Raw genomic sequence first — 15,530 nt, 5'->3', positions numbered from 1 at the left:
TACAGTGTTGGCAACTACCAGTGTCACAAAAGGCATTTTATTTTATTTTTTCTTAAAGATTTTATTTATTTATTTGACAGAGAGAGAAAGAGAGATCACAAGTAGGCAGAGAGGCAGGCAGAGAGAGAGGGGGAAGCAGGCTTTCCGCTGAGCAGAGCCCCATGCGGGACTCGATCCCAGGACCCTGAGACCATGACCTGAGCCAAAGGCAGAGGCTTAACCCACTGAGCCACTCAGGCGCCCCTCAAAAGGCATTTTAAAAAGAGATATACAGGGGATGCCTGGATGGCTCAGTTGGTTAAGCATTGGACTCTAGATTTCAGCTCAGGTCATGATCTCAGGGTCCTGGGATCGAGCCCTGAGAGGGGAATCCGCATGGAACCTGCTTAGGATTCTCTCTCTCCCTCTCCCTCTGCCACTTCCTCTGCCTCTCTCTCTAAATCAATCAATCAATCAATAAAATATATACCTAAGGGAGTGGGAGGGGTTAACAAAAACATGAAAGATACATTGGACCTGGCAACCCTCACATCATCGTAGAGTGCTCTTCCTAATTCTACATTTCCCTCCGTCATTCTGGTGAAACTGATCTTTGAGCCCTTTCTCACCTCACCCTTCTCACGTTTCTCTTCCTTCTTTTGTAGCACTCTTTAAACTTTAAATAAGTTCTTAATTCATCCATCCAAGTAACAGAAAATTAACCTAACATGCCAAATGATTAGCAGCACACAGAAACTAAGAAATCGCTTCTGTTAATGCAGAGCTATACGAGGTAACATGAATCCCTTCTGAAAGAAAGGGAGCTCATTGTCTTTCTACCCCCTGAAAATTGACCCCCAACTATACATCACTTCTTTGCCTCCAAGGAAACTAATGGATTCAAAGGGCTAATAGGTGGCATCAATTTTCGTTTAGGCAATGTCTAGTCCTTCGCATAGATTGGAAGACGGGATGGCAGATTTGAAGGTGACGAGAGAGATGAAGTTATGGACACCCACACCATGGGGCTCTTTGGAGGGCATGGATATTCCTTGAGAACAAGACTCTTTAAAGAAAGCCTGTATTTTAGGAGAATGTGACTGTAGATTAATTAATGACTTCAGAATTTTTACTTAGGACTATTTTTCACTATCACTAAATCAAAAGATATTTCAAATAAAACAAAAAACACTTTAAAGTGCGGGGAGCCGGGGCACCTGGGTGGCTCAGTCAGTTGACTGTCTGCCTTCGACTCAGGTCCTCATCCCAGGGTCCAGGGATCAAGCCCCGAATCAAGCCCTGTATCCAACTGAGCCTGGTTCTCCCTTTCCCTTTGACCTTCTCACTGCTCAAGTTCTCTCTCTCTCTCATGCTGTCTCAAATAAATAAAATCTTTGAAAAAGTAAGTAAAGTTCAGGGAGTCAAAGTCAGGCAGCACTAGAAGAGAGTTTAAAGAAAGGACTAGAAATAAAGGGAAGCCAGAAATGGCTAATAGTGCCTTAATCATGGATGTATGGTTTTATACTTATTTATAGGGACACCACACATTTATGATCACACAGAGTCCTGGTTCGAGCCCCACATGGGGTGAGGGAGGGTCCCTGCTTAGTGGGGAGCCTGCTTCTCTCTCTTTCTCTGCCCCAACCCCACTTGTGCTCTCTCCCTCTCAAATAAATAAATAAAATGTTGAAAGGAAGGAAGGAAGAAAGGAAGGAAGGAGGGAGGAGGAAGGAAGGAAACTAGTTACATCTAAAAGAGGGTAGGGGGCGCCTGGGTGGCTCAGTGGGTTAAAGCCTCTGCCTTCGGCTCAGGTCATGATCCCAGGGTCCTGGGATTGAGCCCCACATCAAGCTCTCTGCTCTGCTGGGAGCCTGCTTCCTCCCCCTTCTCTGCCTGTTTCTCTGCCTACTTGTGATCTCTGTCTGTCAAATAAATAAATAAATAGTCTAAAAAATAAAAAAATAAAATAAATAAAAGAGAGTAGGTTACTATAAACATCACACACTGACTCAGTGTCCAAATTGGGATCTAAAATTCAGTCTAACTTCAAAGCCTTTCCTTTTCTTTGCCAATAAACTATACTGACTGAATTAAAGATTAAAATCAACAATAATAATAAGAGAAATGTGAGTGGGATTTGAAGAAATAACTAGTTATGGTAATTATGCAGTAACTTTACTGGATAGAAATCTTCAAGTAAAAGAATCATATAATTTAAGATCTTTTTTACTAGATATTTTTCAATCTTTTGTCTGAGTTGATTACAATTTTCTATTAAATGTGTATATTTGCATCATTTTATTAAATAGGCAGTAGTAACTATTTGTTTCTTAAACTGGGATAAAAGCAATGCAGATCTTTCACAAAATGATCTTCAGCAAACAGACATTAATCAAAGTACTTTAAAAACAGAAGTTCCTAAAGATAATTCTACATTTAGCATGGGAGTTCAACTCCGAAGCAAAAAAGATTCTGTAGGTAATATGATGGAATTTCTGCACTACTTTCACCTTTTAAAAATAAAATCTATTAAAACAGCCAAGTAAGCACAGCCTTACCAGCTTTGCCTTTTCCCGGGTTTGTGCTGCTCTCTGTCCAAGACTGAGAATCAGTGAGAAGGTGGCTCTGGGACTCTCGCAATGGCTTTGCAGGAAATTGATGGTTTTCAGGACTGAATAATAATAATAGCACAATCATATGTTAGCTCTTGAATAGTATTGCGTGCAGTGTTTCTCAAAGTATAGAATTCAAACCAATTCCCAAGAGAATTTGGGGCACAGGGAATAAGGCATGTTCACACTAACTCACAACAAGAAAACTATTCTTCCCTCCATTCTCTTTTCATTCTTCTGAATACAGTAAGTTGACAATCTTTAACTTTGGCAAGTCTTCATTTTTAAAACAGAGAATGGGCTTCTGCCTCTTACTCTAGCAGGTGAGGGAATCTAGTTAGAATTTAAAAGTATTTTATCATCGGGGCACCTGGGTGGCTCAGTGGGTTAAGCCTCTGCCTTTGGCTCAAGTCATGATCTCAGGGTCCTGGGATCGAGCCCCACATCGGGCTCTCTGCTCAGCAGGGAGCCTGCTTCCCCCTCTCTCTCTGCCTGCCTCTCTGCCTACTTGTGATCTCTGTCTGTCAAATAAATAAATAAAAAAAAATCTTTAAAAAAAAAATATTTTATCATCAATTTTATTTTTTAAGCTATATTCTATTTATGGCAAATTATACCAGTTTTCATTTATGATAGTGATATAATGTTTGATTTAAAAATTAGCTTCAGGGCGCCTGTATGGCTCAGTTGGTTAAGCAACTGCCTTCGGCTCAGGTCATGGTCCCAGAGTCCCAGGATTGAGTCCCGCATCGGGCTCCCAGCTCCATGGGGAGTCTGCTTCTCCCTCTGACCTTCTCTCCTCTCATGTTCTCTCTATCACTCTCTCTCTCTCAAATAAATTTTTAAAAAAATCTTAAAAAGAACCATTGTTCTTTAAAAAAGATAAAAATTAGCTTCAGTGTCAATTTAACTAAATACATTAAATAAAAATATAAGGGTTTGTAAGTGGTATATGGATATGGAAAAAAATATATGAAGGTAATGGTGGAAAGACAAGTTTGAGAAAAATTGTCCTAGTGTTTCTAAAGTGGCCTAACTAGTCTTGAACAAAGAATTCTCTATCCTTCATCTTTGAAACTGAAACAACAAATTTGAGCACTAACTTGCAGAAATGTTGAAAACATCTGACATTATCAGGTCTTACAAATGTCACATTTAATTTGGGGCATAAAGAGTCTTAAAAGAAGAATGTAAGTTTTAAAATTTAAGTAGACATGCTACATATCGACATTGAATGGGCCTGAAAAAATATACATGAAAATAACATTTCACTTAGATAGAAAAATAATATTGGCATAGAAACTGTACGTGTAGTTTTAGAATACTCTGAAATAGTAATCACAATAATGTTCAAAAGAAAAAAAATATTTGAAATTCTTCCAAGAATAATTCCACATACGTGAGTTTGACAATACTATATTTTTGAAAGGATATGCTTTAGTTCCTTAATAACTACCTCATACCTAAAATTTGAAAATATTTCAATTTTGTGCAACTTTAACATCCCCTTATGGAAATTTGGGAGGCAAATCTTTAAAAATAAAAATCAAGTCTCCTATATACATGAAAAAAAAAAAAAAACAACCTTCTTTTACTCTCATTATTCTTCAAGAGAGGGACCAGGTACAGCATAGTAACTAGGTCCTGGTTTAGGGAATCCTTGCAGATTCGTTACTGCTAATAAGACTCTAACAAATGGCAAGGAAAGATCCATTCATTCAACAATATTCACTGAGTACCGATTAGGTCCATGGATATAGTTTTTAATCACATGGAAATTTCATTGTCATTGAGAAGGAATAATAGTAAATAGCAAATATATAATAAGTCTGGTGACAGAAAAGCCTATGACAAGAGAAAAAGAGAGGTATGGGGAAGTGGAGGAGCAGGTTGCTATTTTACAAGGAGTTTTCAAAGATGGTCTCTATCGTGAAGTTACACCTGAGCTAGAAATAAGAAAAGGTCACAGAGCATTCAGACACATGGAGGAAAAATGGGGAGGGAGAAGAATTGGCAAGTACAAAGGCACTAACTAAGGAACAGGCCTGGTACACTTGAGGACCAACAAGATCTGTGTGTCCGAGGATTGTGAGTGATGGGAAAGTGGCAAGGGATGACATCAGAGAGACACTGGGGTCAGATTAGACCAGACAAGGTAAGGACACGCATTCACTTTTACTCTGGTTAAGATGGGAAGCCAGTGGAGGGTTCTGAGCACAAGAGTGACACAATCTGATTCTTAATGGAGAAGAGGCTAGAGGGCAAACATGGAATCAGAAACATCGGTAAGGAAGGCATAAAAATAATCCATGTGAGAAATGATGGCTTAGACCAGAAAGCAGTCTGAAGGTGGTAAGAAGGTACTGGGATTACTGGCATATTTTGAAGGGGCGCACGAAAGGATTGGTAAATGCAGTAAATGCAAGGTAAATGAAAGAAGAATCTAGGATGACTCCACGTTCCTGGCCTGAGCACCTTGGAGACTGAGGGTCACCAATACTGCCATACGGAAGAAAGGAGGAGAATGAGATTTGAGCAAAAGGGGAGGGTGTCAACGTCTGACAATCAGGAGTTGTACTTTGCACCTGTTCAGTGGGAGATGACTTTTAGATATTTAAGTGCGAATGTTGAGGAGACAGACATAAAACTCTGGAGTACAGGGGAGAGATCATCACCTGCCCTCCTAATTTGACATGGGCCAATCAGGGGAAATTATAGAATTACATAAAAGATACTTTAGCTGTCAAAATTCAATCCCAAAACTTAAAGGAAAGGGAAGAGGAGCCCATAGTGGTTACAAGATCACCTAAACTGGGCAACAGTGCGAGAACTAGGATTTCTCCCAAAGCCTGCAGTACACGTAGTAGAAGGAGGACAACTACCTCAGAGACCCAAACCTCCTTGAACTACGAAAACCACTTAAAAGGCAAAAAACAGAACTGAAGAGTACTAGCAAACTTTATAAAAGTGAAAACATTCTAAATAATCTATTAACAGGAGATTTTTCTGCATCAAGATATAAGAAAAACCCCTAACCCTTTAATGGTCAAACAAGCCAAAACTCAGAGGGCACAGCCCACTGAGACTCTGGTGCTTTTGAATGACCCCATAAATCACATCAGAATGGCCTCCCCATTAACTTGTTAAGTCTGGTCTGTACAAAGGTCAGCCTAGGAATGGGGTGGCCAATAGGCTTCATCTGGTGACAATTTAAAATGTTTTGGAATGGCTACCAGGGTCGGTGACTCAAGAAAAATTCTGGGGTCATGATGGGCTCCACCATAGGAAGTACTGTGATCAATAAGAAAGCCACAAGAGATGGGAGGAGTGTGGGTACAGGTGTTATGTACATGGCATTCCCAACTAAGAAAATCTCTAAAATGAAACTAAGAATGATATTATGGTTATGCTCTTGCTATCAGCTTTCATTTCAAAATCAGAGGTATTGGCTTATTCAAATAAACCTGTCTTAAACGTGTAAAAACTAGTGTTTCAAACTTACAAATTCATATATAACATTAAACTTTAAGTAGTTTTGCCTTTTGCTAGTTAGTACCAAAGTCAGAATCAAATTTTGAGGTCTTCCTCAAATTTGTGGCAGACTGGAACCAGAAGAGACTTCAAGCAATGGCAAGTCTCCAGACACTAAATTTCCAAGACCCCTTCCCTTTTTTTCCCACTGACATGGCTCAGATAATGTCTACAGGTTTTGAACAAGCATTAAGAATATGGTGCACTCTTAAACGACACACTGGACCAGATGGACATCACAGATATATTCAGAACATTCCATCCCAAAGCAACAGAATACACATTCTTCTCTAGTGCACATGGAACATTCTCCAGAATAGATCACATCCTGGTCACAAATCAGGTCTCAACTGGTACCAAAAGGCTGGGATCATTCCCTGCATATTTTTAGACCACAATGCTCTGAAGCTAGAACTCAATCACTAGAGGAAAGAACCCAAATACATGGAGGCTAAAGAGCATCCTACTAAAGAATAAATGGGTCAACCAGGAAATTAAAGAAGAATTGAAGAAATTAAAGAAGAATTGAAAAAATTCATGGAAACAAATGATAATGAAAACACAACAGTTCAAAATCTGTGGGACACAGCAAAGGCAGCCCTGAGAGGAAAATATATAGCGATACAAGTCTTTCTCAAGAAACAAGAAAGGTCTCAAGTACACAACCTAACCCTACACTTAAAGGAGCTGGAGAAAGAACAGAAAGTTCCAGCAGGAGAACAGAAATAATAAAAATCCAAGCAGAAATCAATAAAATAGAGACCAAAAGAAAGTAGAACAGATAAACAAAACTAGGAGCTGGTTCTTTGAAAGAATTAATAAGATTGATAACCCCCGGCCAGACTTATCAAAAAGAAAAGAAAAAGGACCCAAATAAATAAAATCATGAATGAAAGAGGAGAGATCACAACCAACACCAAAGAAATACAAACAATTATAAGAACATATCATGAGCTAAATTAAAAATAAATAAATAAATAAAATAAAAAATAAATAAAAAAAAAGGGGGGCACCTGGGTGGCTCAGTGGGTTAAAGCCTCTGCCTTCGGCTCAGGTCATGATCCTAGCGTCCTGGGATCGAGCCCCGCATCGGGCTCTCTGCTCATCAGGGAGCCTGCTTCCTCCCTTCTCTCTCTGCCTGCCTCTCTGCCTACTTGTGATCTGTCTGTCAAATAAATAAATTTTAAAAAATAAATAAAAAAAAAGAACATATCATGAGCAACTATACACCAGCAAATTTGACAATCTGGAAGAAATGGATGCATTCCTAAAAACATACAGACTACCAAAACTGAACAAGGAGGAAATAGAAAACCTGAACAGACCCATAACTAGTAAGGAGATTGAAGTAGTCACCAAAAATCTCCCAACACACAAGAGCCCAGGGCCAGACAGCTTCCCAGGGGAATTCTACCAAACATTTAAAGAAGAATTAATTCCTATTCTCCTGAAACTGTTCCAAAAAATAGAAATGGAAGGAAAACTTCCAAACTCATTTTATGAGGCCAGCATTACCTTGATCCCAAAACCAGACAAAGACCCCATCAAAAAGGAGAATTACAGACCAATATCCTTGATGAACACAGATGTGAAAATTCTCACCAAAATACTAGTCAATAGGATCCAACAGTCCATTAAAAGGATTATTTACCATGACCAAATGGGATTTATTCCTGGGCTGTAAGGTTGGTTCAACATCTGCAAATCAATCAATGTGATACAATACATTAATAAAACAAAGAACAAGAACCATCTGATACTCTCAATAGATGCTGAAAAAGCATTTGACGAAGTACAGCATCCTTTCTTGATCAAAACTCTTCAAAGTGTAGGGATAGAGGGCACATACCTCAATATTATCAAAGCCATCTATGAAAAACCCACAGCAAATATTCTCAATGGGGAAAAACTGAGAGCTTTTCCCCTAAGGTCAGGAACATTGCAGGGATGTCCACTATCACCACGGCTATTCAACATAGTACTAGAAGTCCTAGCCTCAGCAATCAGACAACAAAAAGAAATTAAAGGCATCCAAATTGGCAAAGAAGAAGTCAAACTATCACTCTTTGCAGATGATATGATACTTTCTGTGGAAAACCCAAAAGACTCCACTCCAAAACTGCTACAACTTGTACAGGAATTCAGTAAAGTATCAGGATATAAAATCAATGCACAGAAATCAGTTGCATTTCTATACACCAACAGGAAGACAGAAGAAAACGAAAATAAGGGGTCAATCCCATTTACAATTGCACCCATACCATAAGATACCTAGGAATAAACCTAACCAAAGAGGCAAAGAATCTGTACTCAGAAAACTATAAAGTACTCATGAAACAAAGATACAAAGAAATGGAAAAACGTTCCATGCTCATTGATTGAAAGCACAAATATTGTGAAAATGTCTACGCTACCTCAAGTAATCTACACATTTAAGGCAATCCCTATCAAAATATCATCAATTTGTTTTAAAGAAATGGAATAAATAATCCCAAAATTTATATGGAGCCAGAAAAGAAACTGAATAGTCAGAGGAATGTTGAAAAAGAAAGCCTAAGTTGGCAGCATCACAGTTTCAGACTTCAAGCTCTATTACAAAGCTGTCATCATCAGGACGGTACAGCACTGGCACAAAAACAGACACATAGGTCAATGGAACAGAATAGAGAGCTCAGAAATAGACCCTCAACTCTATGGTCAACTAATCAACTAAGCAGGAAAGAATGTCCAATGGAAAAAAGACAGTCTCTTCAACAAATGGTGTTGGGAAAATTGGACAGCCACATGCAGAAGAATAAAACTGGACCATTTCCTTACACCATACACAAAAATAGACTCAAAATGGATGAAAGACCTCATTGTGAGACAGGAATCCATCAAAATCCTTGAGGAGAACACAGGCAGCAACCTCTTCGACCTCAGCTGCAGCAACTTCTTCCTAGAAACATCGCCAAAGGCAAGGGAAGTAAGGGCAAAAATGAACTATTGGGACTTTATCAAGATCAAAAGCTTTTGCACAGCAAAGGAAACAGTCAACAAAACCAAAAGACAACTGACAGAATGGGGAAGATATTCGCATATGACATATCAGATAAAGGGCTAGTATCTAAAATCTATAAAGAACTTATCAAACTCAACACCCAAAGAACAAATAATCCAATCAAGAAATGAGCAGAGGACATGAATACATATTTCTGCAAAGAAGACGTCCAGATGGCCCACAGACACATGAAAAAGTGCACCACATCATTCGGCATCAGGGAAATAAAATCAAAACCACAATGAGATACCACCTCACACCAGTCACAATGGCTAAAATTAACAAGTCAGGAAACAACAGATGTTGGAGAGGGTGCGGAGAAGGGGAACCCCCATACACTGTTGGTAGGAATGCAAGCTGGTGCAGCCACTGGAAAACAGCATGGAGGTTCCTCAGAAAGTTGAAAATAGAGCTACCCTGTGACCCAGCAATCGCACTACTGGGTATTTACCCTAAAGATTAAAATGTAGTGATCCAAAAGGGCACGTGCACCCAAATGTTTATAATTGCAATGTCCACAATAGTCAAACTGTGGAAAGAACCTAGATGTCCATCAATAGATGAATGGATAAAGATGTGGTATATATATACACGATGGAATACCATGTAGCCATCAAAAGAAATGAAATCTTGCCATTTGTGATGACATGGATGGAACCAGAGGGTATTATGCTGAGCGAAATAAGTCAATCAGAGAAAGACAATTATCATATGATAGCCCTGATACGAGGAATTTGAGAGGCAGAGTGGGGGGTCTGGGAGGTAGGGAAGATAAAAATGAAACAAGATGGGATCAGGAGGGAGACAAACCATAAGAGACTCTTAATCTAACAAAACAGACTGAGGGTTGCTGGGAGTGTGGGGAGTGGAGAGGGTGGTTGGGTTATGGACATTGGGGAGGGTATGTGATATGGTAAGTGCTGTGAAGTGTGTAAGCCTGATGATTCACAGACATGTACCCCTGGGGCAAATAATACATTATATTTTAGCAAAAATAGTTCATAATAATAAAAAAAGGAATATGGTACACTATCAAGCAGGCATTGGGGATTCCATTTGATCTCCAAAGCTTAATCCAGGGACATTCTTCTGATCTCTTTGTAACGAGGACCTGGAGGGTCAGAGGGCAAGTTTACTGTCTGCTCACCTGATCACTAGAGGAGCTAATATGGATTTAATATTCTTTCCTTTTAGGCATCACATTTAAAATATCAGTCAACCAAAATGTATAGAGAATTAACACCTGTTTACCCACCACCCAGAGTAACAACACTTGTACAAGTATAACCAAAGCTCTCCATGGCCCCTTCCCCAACCGCAATTTCCTCTCCCCCTCACTCCAAGTGGGAACCGTTATAGTAAATTATCTTATGTTCCTAATTTTTCCAAAGAAATATATAGCCAAAGGGCATAGGAGGATAAGAGATGTTATTTGAAAGTAAAATAGAAAAAAATATGGGATTACTTTTTCGATGTCGAATTCAATCCCGCAGGAGTAGATGCTTGCTCAGGATCCTGATTAACAAGGCAAGTCGGAAAGGAGCAGCCATCACCTAGACTACAATTAAAATTAAAACTTACAACTGAGCAGTAAACAAAACAATAGAGTGAAACTGTCACAATGGGATGTTTGAGAGCAGACCACAGTTCTCTTACGGACAAAACACGTATATCAGACACTGGCTTCCACACGGCATGCTTAGGGAGACGATGTGTTAACTGACAACTGGCATCCATGTAACAGTGAATCATAAAATAATTCTTTAAAGAACAGGAATTCCTATGCGGGATTACAGTTCTTCTGTCAGATTACTTTCACTAGTTTCAAACCTGAGTATTTTCACCACAAAGTACCTTGAAAAAATGGGTAGCAACCAGTACTTCTTTTCATCACCAAAAACTTGTCGCATGTTTTTACTGAAACCCAAGCTGAATCCATTCTTATCTGTTCCGTGTCGAAATACGGGACTTCTAAACGCCTCTACAAAAGACGGCAGAGCAACCATGTGAGTACAGAACGTATCTAGTGACCCCCATACATAGAAATTACTGGACTAAATGAGGGAACTCTAAAAATCGATGGCGAGCCTCTTGTGAATACTTATGTAATTATCAATAGCTCTGCCACACAGACCATCTATTCGGTTTTAAGATAATCATACGATATGATAACATTTATTTTCCTTTTTAAAGAATCCTTTAACTATTACAGCAGCACAGTGCATTGCAAAAAAAATTAGAAAACACAAATAAGCAAATAAATTAAAACTTTAACGTCTTCTGGACCTTTTTAAGATAGGCGTGTGGATGGATAGATGAATGGATGGATGTAAAGATACACAAACCTACACATTTTTAACAAATGAGACTGTACTTTCTACATTCTATATATTCTACAAATTCCTTTTTTCAGTCAATAAACTCCATTTTCCAATTTCATTTAAATTTTATCTCCTCCAAGCATACCTTTTTTTCCAGCTGGCCAAAAATTTACTGGCTTATGTGAAGCAAGATCGAGTGCAGAAGCAAACACTGTGTCTGGTTATACCTACTCCGAAGTCAAGGTTCGGAGAGGTTGTGAGGTGTGTCCAAGATCACACAGCAAATAAATGACAGAGTGAAATGTGAACAAGGTGATCAGTGTCCCTTCCATTATGCTACAAATGCTTCTCAAATAATGCTGAGAGACAAAGTCTAAACTTTTATTTGGGGAACATGAATAAACATGGAAGTATAATGATTTTTTTGTCCATTATTTAAAAAAGAAAATTCTAACAGAGTCAGGGTACTACAAAAAATGTGACCATTTGCAAGATCCTTAGCATTTGTCACCCTGGGTTATATAGCTTTTAATATAATTATAGGACCATCTCGTCCAAAGGAAGGCCTTTCAGTGTTACAAGTTAAATCTAAAAGTTCTCAGAAGTTAAATGCTTCTAGAAATAATTCATTTTCTTCTGATGAACTATAATTTATCCAACATATAATTTTTTTAATTATAATTTTTATAATGTTATGTTAGTCACCATACAGTACATCATTAGCCTCTGATGTAGTGTTCCATGAGTCATTGTTTGCATATCTGAAATCAGATACTTTGTCTAGAAATTACTGAAGTGTATTTGCTGTAGTAAGATTTCACCTGAATGTCAAAAATTAACATTCACTGACAATATACTATAATTAATCTTCACTACTATAATCATGGTGTCTCTCAGCTTGAGGTGTCCTTTGAGATCATAAGGATTAACTCCTAATCTTAGTCTAGAAGATACTACTTAGCTTAGTCCCTACTTACTTCTCAAACCTCATAGCATATTTTTTGCTCTTTAGCTTTCTGCGCTCTAGCCATGTAGATAGTGTTACAAATATTTCTAGCTCTTCTCCTGTAGGACTTATTTTTTTAAAACTGCAGTGAAAGTCACAGAATATAAAATTAACCATTTTAATAGTGAACAAATCAGTGGCACTTAGTACATTCACAATTCTGTGCAATTAACTACCAAGTTCCAAAATATTCACATCACCCCAGAAAAATCTCCATATCCATTCAGCAGTCTCTCCCTAGTCCCCCTTTCTCTCATCCTCTGAAAATGACCACTATGGGTTTTTTTTTCCTATGGATTTATTTAATCTGGATATTTCACATAAATGAAACTATATTATATTAACCTTTTCAGATCAGCTTCTTACTTAGTGTGTTTTTGAAGTTCATGAATGTTGTAGTGTGCATCAGTATCTCATTTCATCTTAGGCTGAATAACATTCGTCTAGAAAGTAGCACATTTTTTCTGTCCATTCATCTTTCATGGACATTTGGATTGTTTCCAACTTTGGGCTATTGTGAAGAAAGCTGCTACGAACACTGACTTACAAGTATCTCTTGGAGTCCCCGCTTTCAGTTATTTGGGGAATAGATCAAGGAGTGCCAACTGCCGGGTCATATGATAATTTCATATTTAGCTTTTTGGGCAACAGCCACTGTTGTTGACAGTGGATTCATCATTTTATATTCCTACCAGCCAAGTGTGAGGGTTCCGATTTCCCCCACGTCCTCAGCTACGCTTGCTTTCTATTTTGTTGATTTGGGTGGGAAGTGGTAGCTCTGGTTTTGATTATCCTGTCCTAATGATTAATGATGTTGAGCTGGTTTTTCTGTGCTTTTTGGCCAACTGTATATTTTCACTGGAGAAATGTCTATTTAAATGTCTATTCAGGGGCACCTGGGTGGCTCAGTTCGTTGAGCATCCAACTCTTGGTTTTGGCTCAGGTTGTGATCTCAGGATACTGAGATGGAGCCCCAGGTCAGGCTCCACACTCAGGAGGGAGTCTGCTTAACAATCTCTCTCCTTCTCTTTCTGCCACTCCCCTGCTTTCTATCTTTCTCAAATAAATAAAATAAATAAATCTTTAAAAAAAAAAACCAAATTCCTATTCAAATTCTTTGCCAATTTTTGAATTGGGCTGTTTGTCTTTTTCTTGTCGAGTTGTATGATTTCTTTTTACATTTTGAATACTGGATCCTTATCAGATAAATTATTTGTAAATATTATTGTCGTTCTATAGGTTATCTTTTTACTTTTTCCACAATATCCTTCAATGAACACGTTTTTAAAATTTTAGTGGAGTCCAATCTATTTTTTCTTTTGTTACTCATGCTTTTGGTATTATATCTAAGAATTCACTTCCATATTAAAGTCCTGAGGGCTTATCCCTATGTTTTCTTCTAAGAGTTTTATAGTTTTAGCATCATTTGTCAAAGAGACTATTATATCCTCCATTGAATGGTCTTGGTACTCTTGTGGAAAATCAACTGGCCAAATGTCTATGGCTTAATTCTGGATTTCTCATTCTGTCATTCTATTCCATTGGTCTATATCTCTGTCTTTGTGCCAGTACCACACTGTTTTGATCCCTGTAGCTTTGAAGTAGGTTTTGAAATCAGGAAGGACTTTGTTTTATTTTTTTCGTGGATATTGCTTTGACTATTTGGGGCAACTTGCAATTTCACATGAATTTGAGGATCATCTTTGTCATTTCTGCAAGAAAGGCCACTGACATCGTAATCAGGATCCCACTGAGTCTATCACTTTGGGTCATACTGCCATCTTATCAATATTAAGTCTTCCAATATATGAACATGGGAAGTCTTATCATTTACCTAGGTCTTTAATTTCTTTCAGCCAAGCTTTGTAGTTTTCAGTGTCCTACTAACCTCCTCAGTTAAATTTATTCCTAGGCATTTTACTATGTTAGATGCTTTTGTAAATGGAATTGTTTCTTTCATTTCCTTTTGGATGGTTCCTTGCTAGTGTATGGAAATACACCTGATCTTATGCAACTTTGCTGATTTTGTTCATTGGCTCTGTTTTTATTGTATCTTTAAGGTTATTTATATAGAAGATCATGTCACCCGCAAAGAGAGATAGTTTCATTTCTTCCTTTCCAATCTGGATGGCTTTATTAATTTTTCTTGACTAATTTTCCAGGCTAGATTTTCTAGTAGTGTTAAACAGCGCTAGTGAAAGTGGCAGTCCTTGTTTTGTTCCTGGTCTTAAGGGGAAGATTTTTGTTTTTCACCACTGAGTATGATACGAACTATAGGCTTCTCAGAAGTGCATTTTATAATTTAAGGCTTGAGGAAGTCCCTTGTTTTGAGGAAATTCCCTTGTGTCCCTAGCTTGTTAAACGTTTTTATCTTAATAGGGTGATGAATTTTGTCAAATACTTTCTCTGCATCAGTTGAGTTGATCCTTCATTCAATTAATGTGGTGTATTCTATTAATGGGGTTGATTGATTTTTGTATATTGAAACACATTTGCATTCCTGGAATAAATCCTATTTGGTCATGGTATATAATCCTTTTTATAAACTGCTAGATTTGCTTTGCCAGTATTTTAGTGAGGATTTTTGTATCTATACTCATAAGGGATACTGGTCTACAGCTGTCGTGGATGTCTTTTTTTTTTTTTTTTTTTTTTTTTTGGTATTAGAGCGATGATGACCTCATAGAATAAGTACAAAGTGTTATCCTCTCTTCTAATCTCTGACAGAGTTTGAGAAAATTTTATCTTAATTTTTTTTGGTAGAACTCACCAGTGAAGCCATCTGGTCCTAGGTTTTTCTTTGTTGGAAGGTTTTTGATTACTGATTCAATCTCCTTCCTTGTTACAAGTCTTTTCAGGTTTTTTATTTTTATTTTTTTTAAGATAATTTATGTGTGAGAGAGAGAAGAGGGAGTGGCAGAGGGAGAGCAAGACAAGCAGGCTCCCCACTGAGCAGAGAGCCTGACTCCAACTCTGGGCTGAATCCCAGGACCCTGAGATCATGACCTGAGCCCAAACCAAGAGTCTGATGCTTAACCGAC

At 38.1% G+C, this 15,530-nt stretch overlaps 1 protein-coding gene across 1 annotated transcript in view; it reads right to left on the bottom strand.

Annotated features, from left to right (window-relative positions):
* ZDHHC2 (zDHHC palmitoyltransferase 2) overlaps positions 1 to 15,530 on the bottom strand; it is a gene marked incomplete at its 5' end in the record, with an annotated part of 73,277 nt that overhangs the window by 5,163 nt on the left and 52,584 nt on the right. The window contains 3 exons of the mRNA XM_080796858.1: positions 2,538 to 2,650; positions 10,628 to 10,720; positions 11,017 to 11,143. Coding sequence (XP_080652984.1) covers positions 2,538 to 2,650; positions 10,628 to 10,720; positions 11,017 to 11,143 — 333 coding nt within the window. The remainder of the gene's footprint in view (positions 1 to 2,537; positions 2,651 to 10,627; positions 10,721 to 11,016; positions 11,144 to 15,530) is intronic.

This window comes from Martes martes (genome assembly GCF_963455335.1).
Source record: "Martes martes genome assembly, chromosome: 2".
In the NCBI taxonomy this organism is placed as follows: Eukaryota; Metazoa; Chordata; class Mammalia; order Carnivora; family Mustelidae; genus Martes; species Martes martes.
Note: the sequence above shows the minus strand (reverse complement) of the source record. Positions and strands in the feature narration are given on the sequence as shown.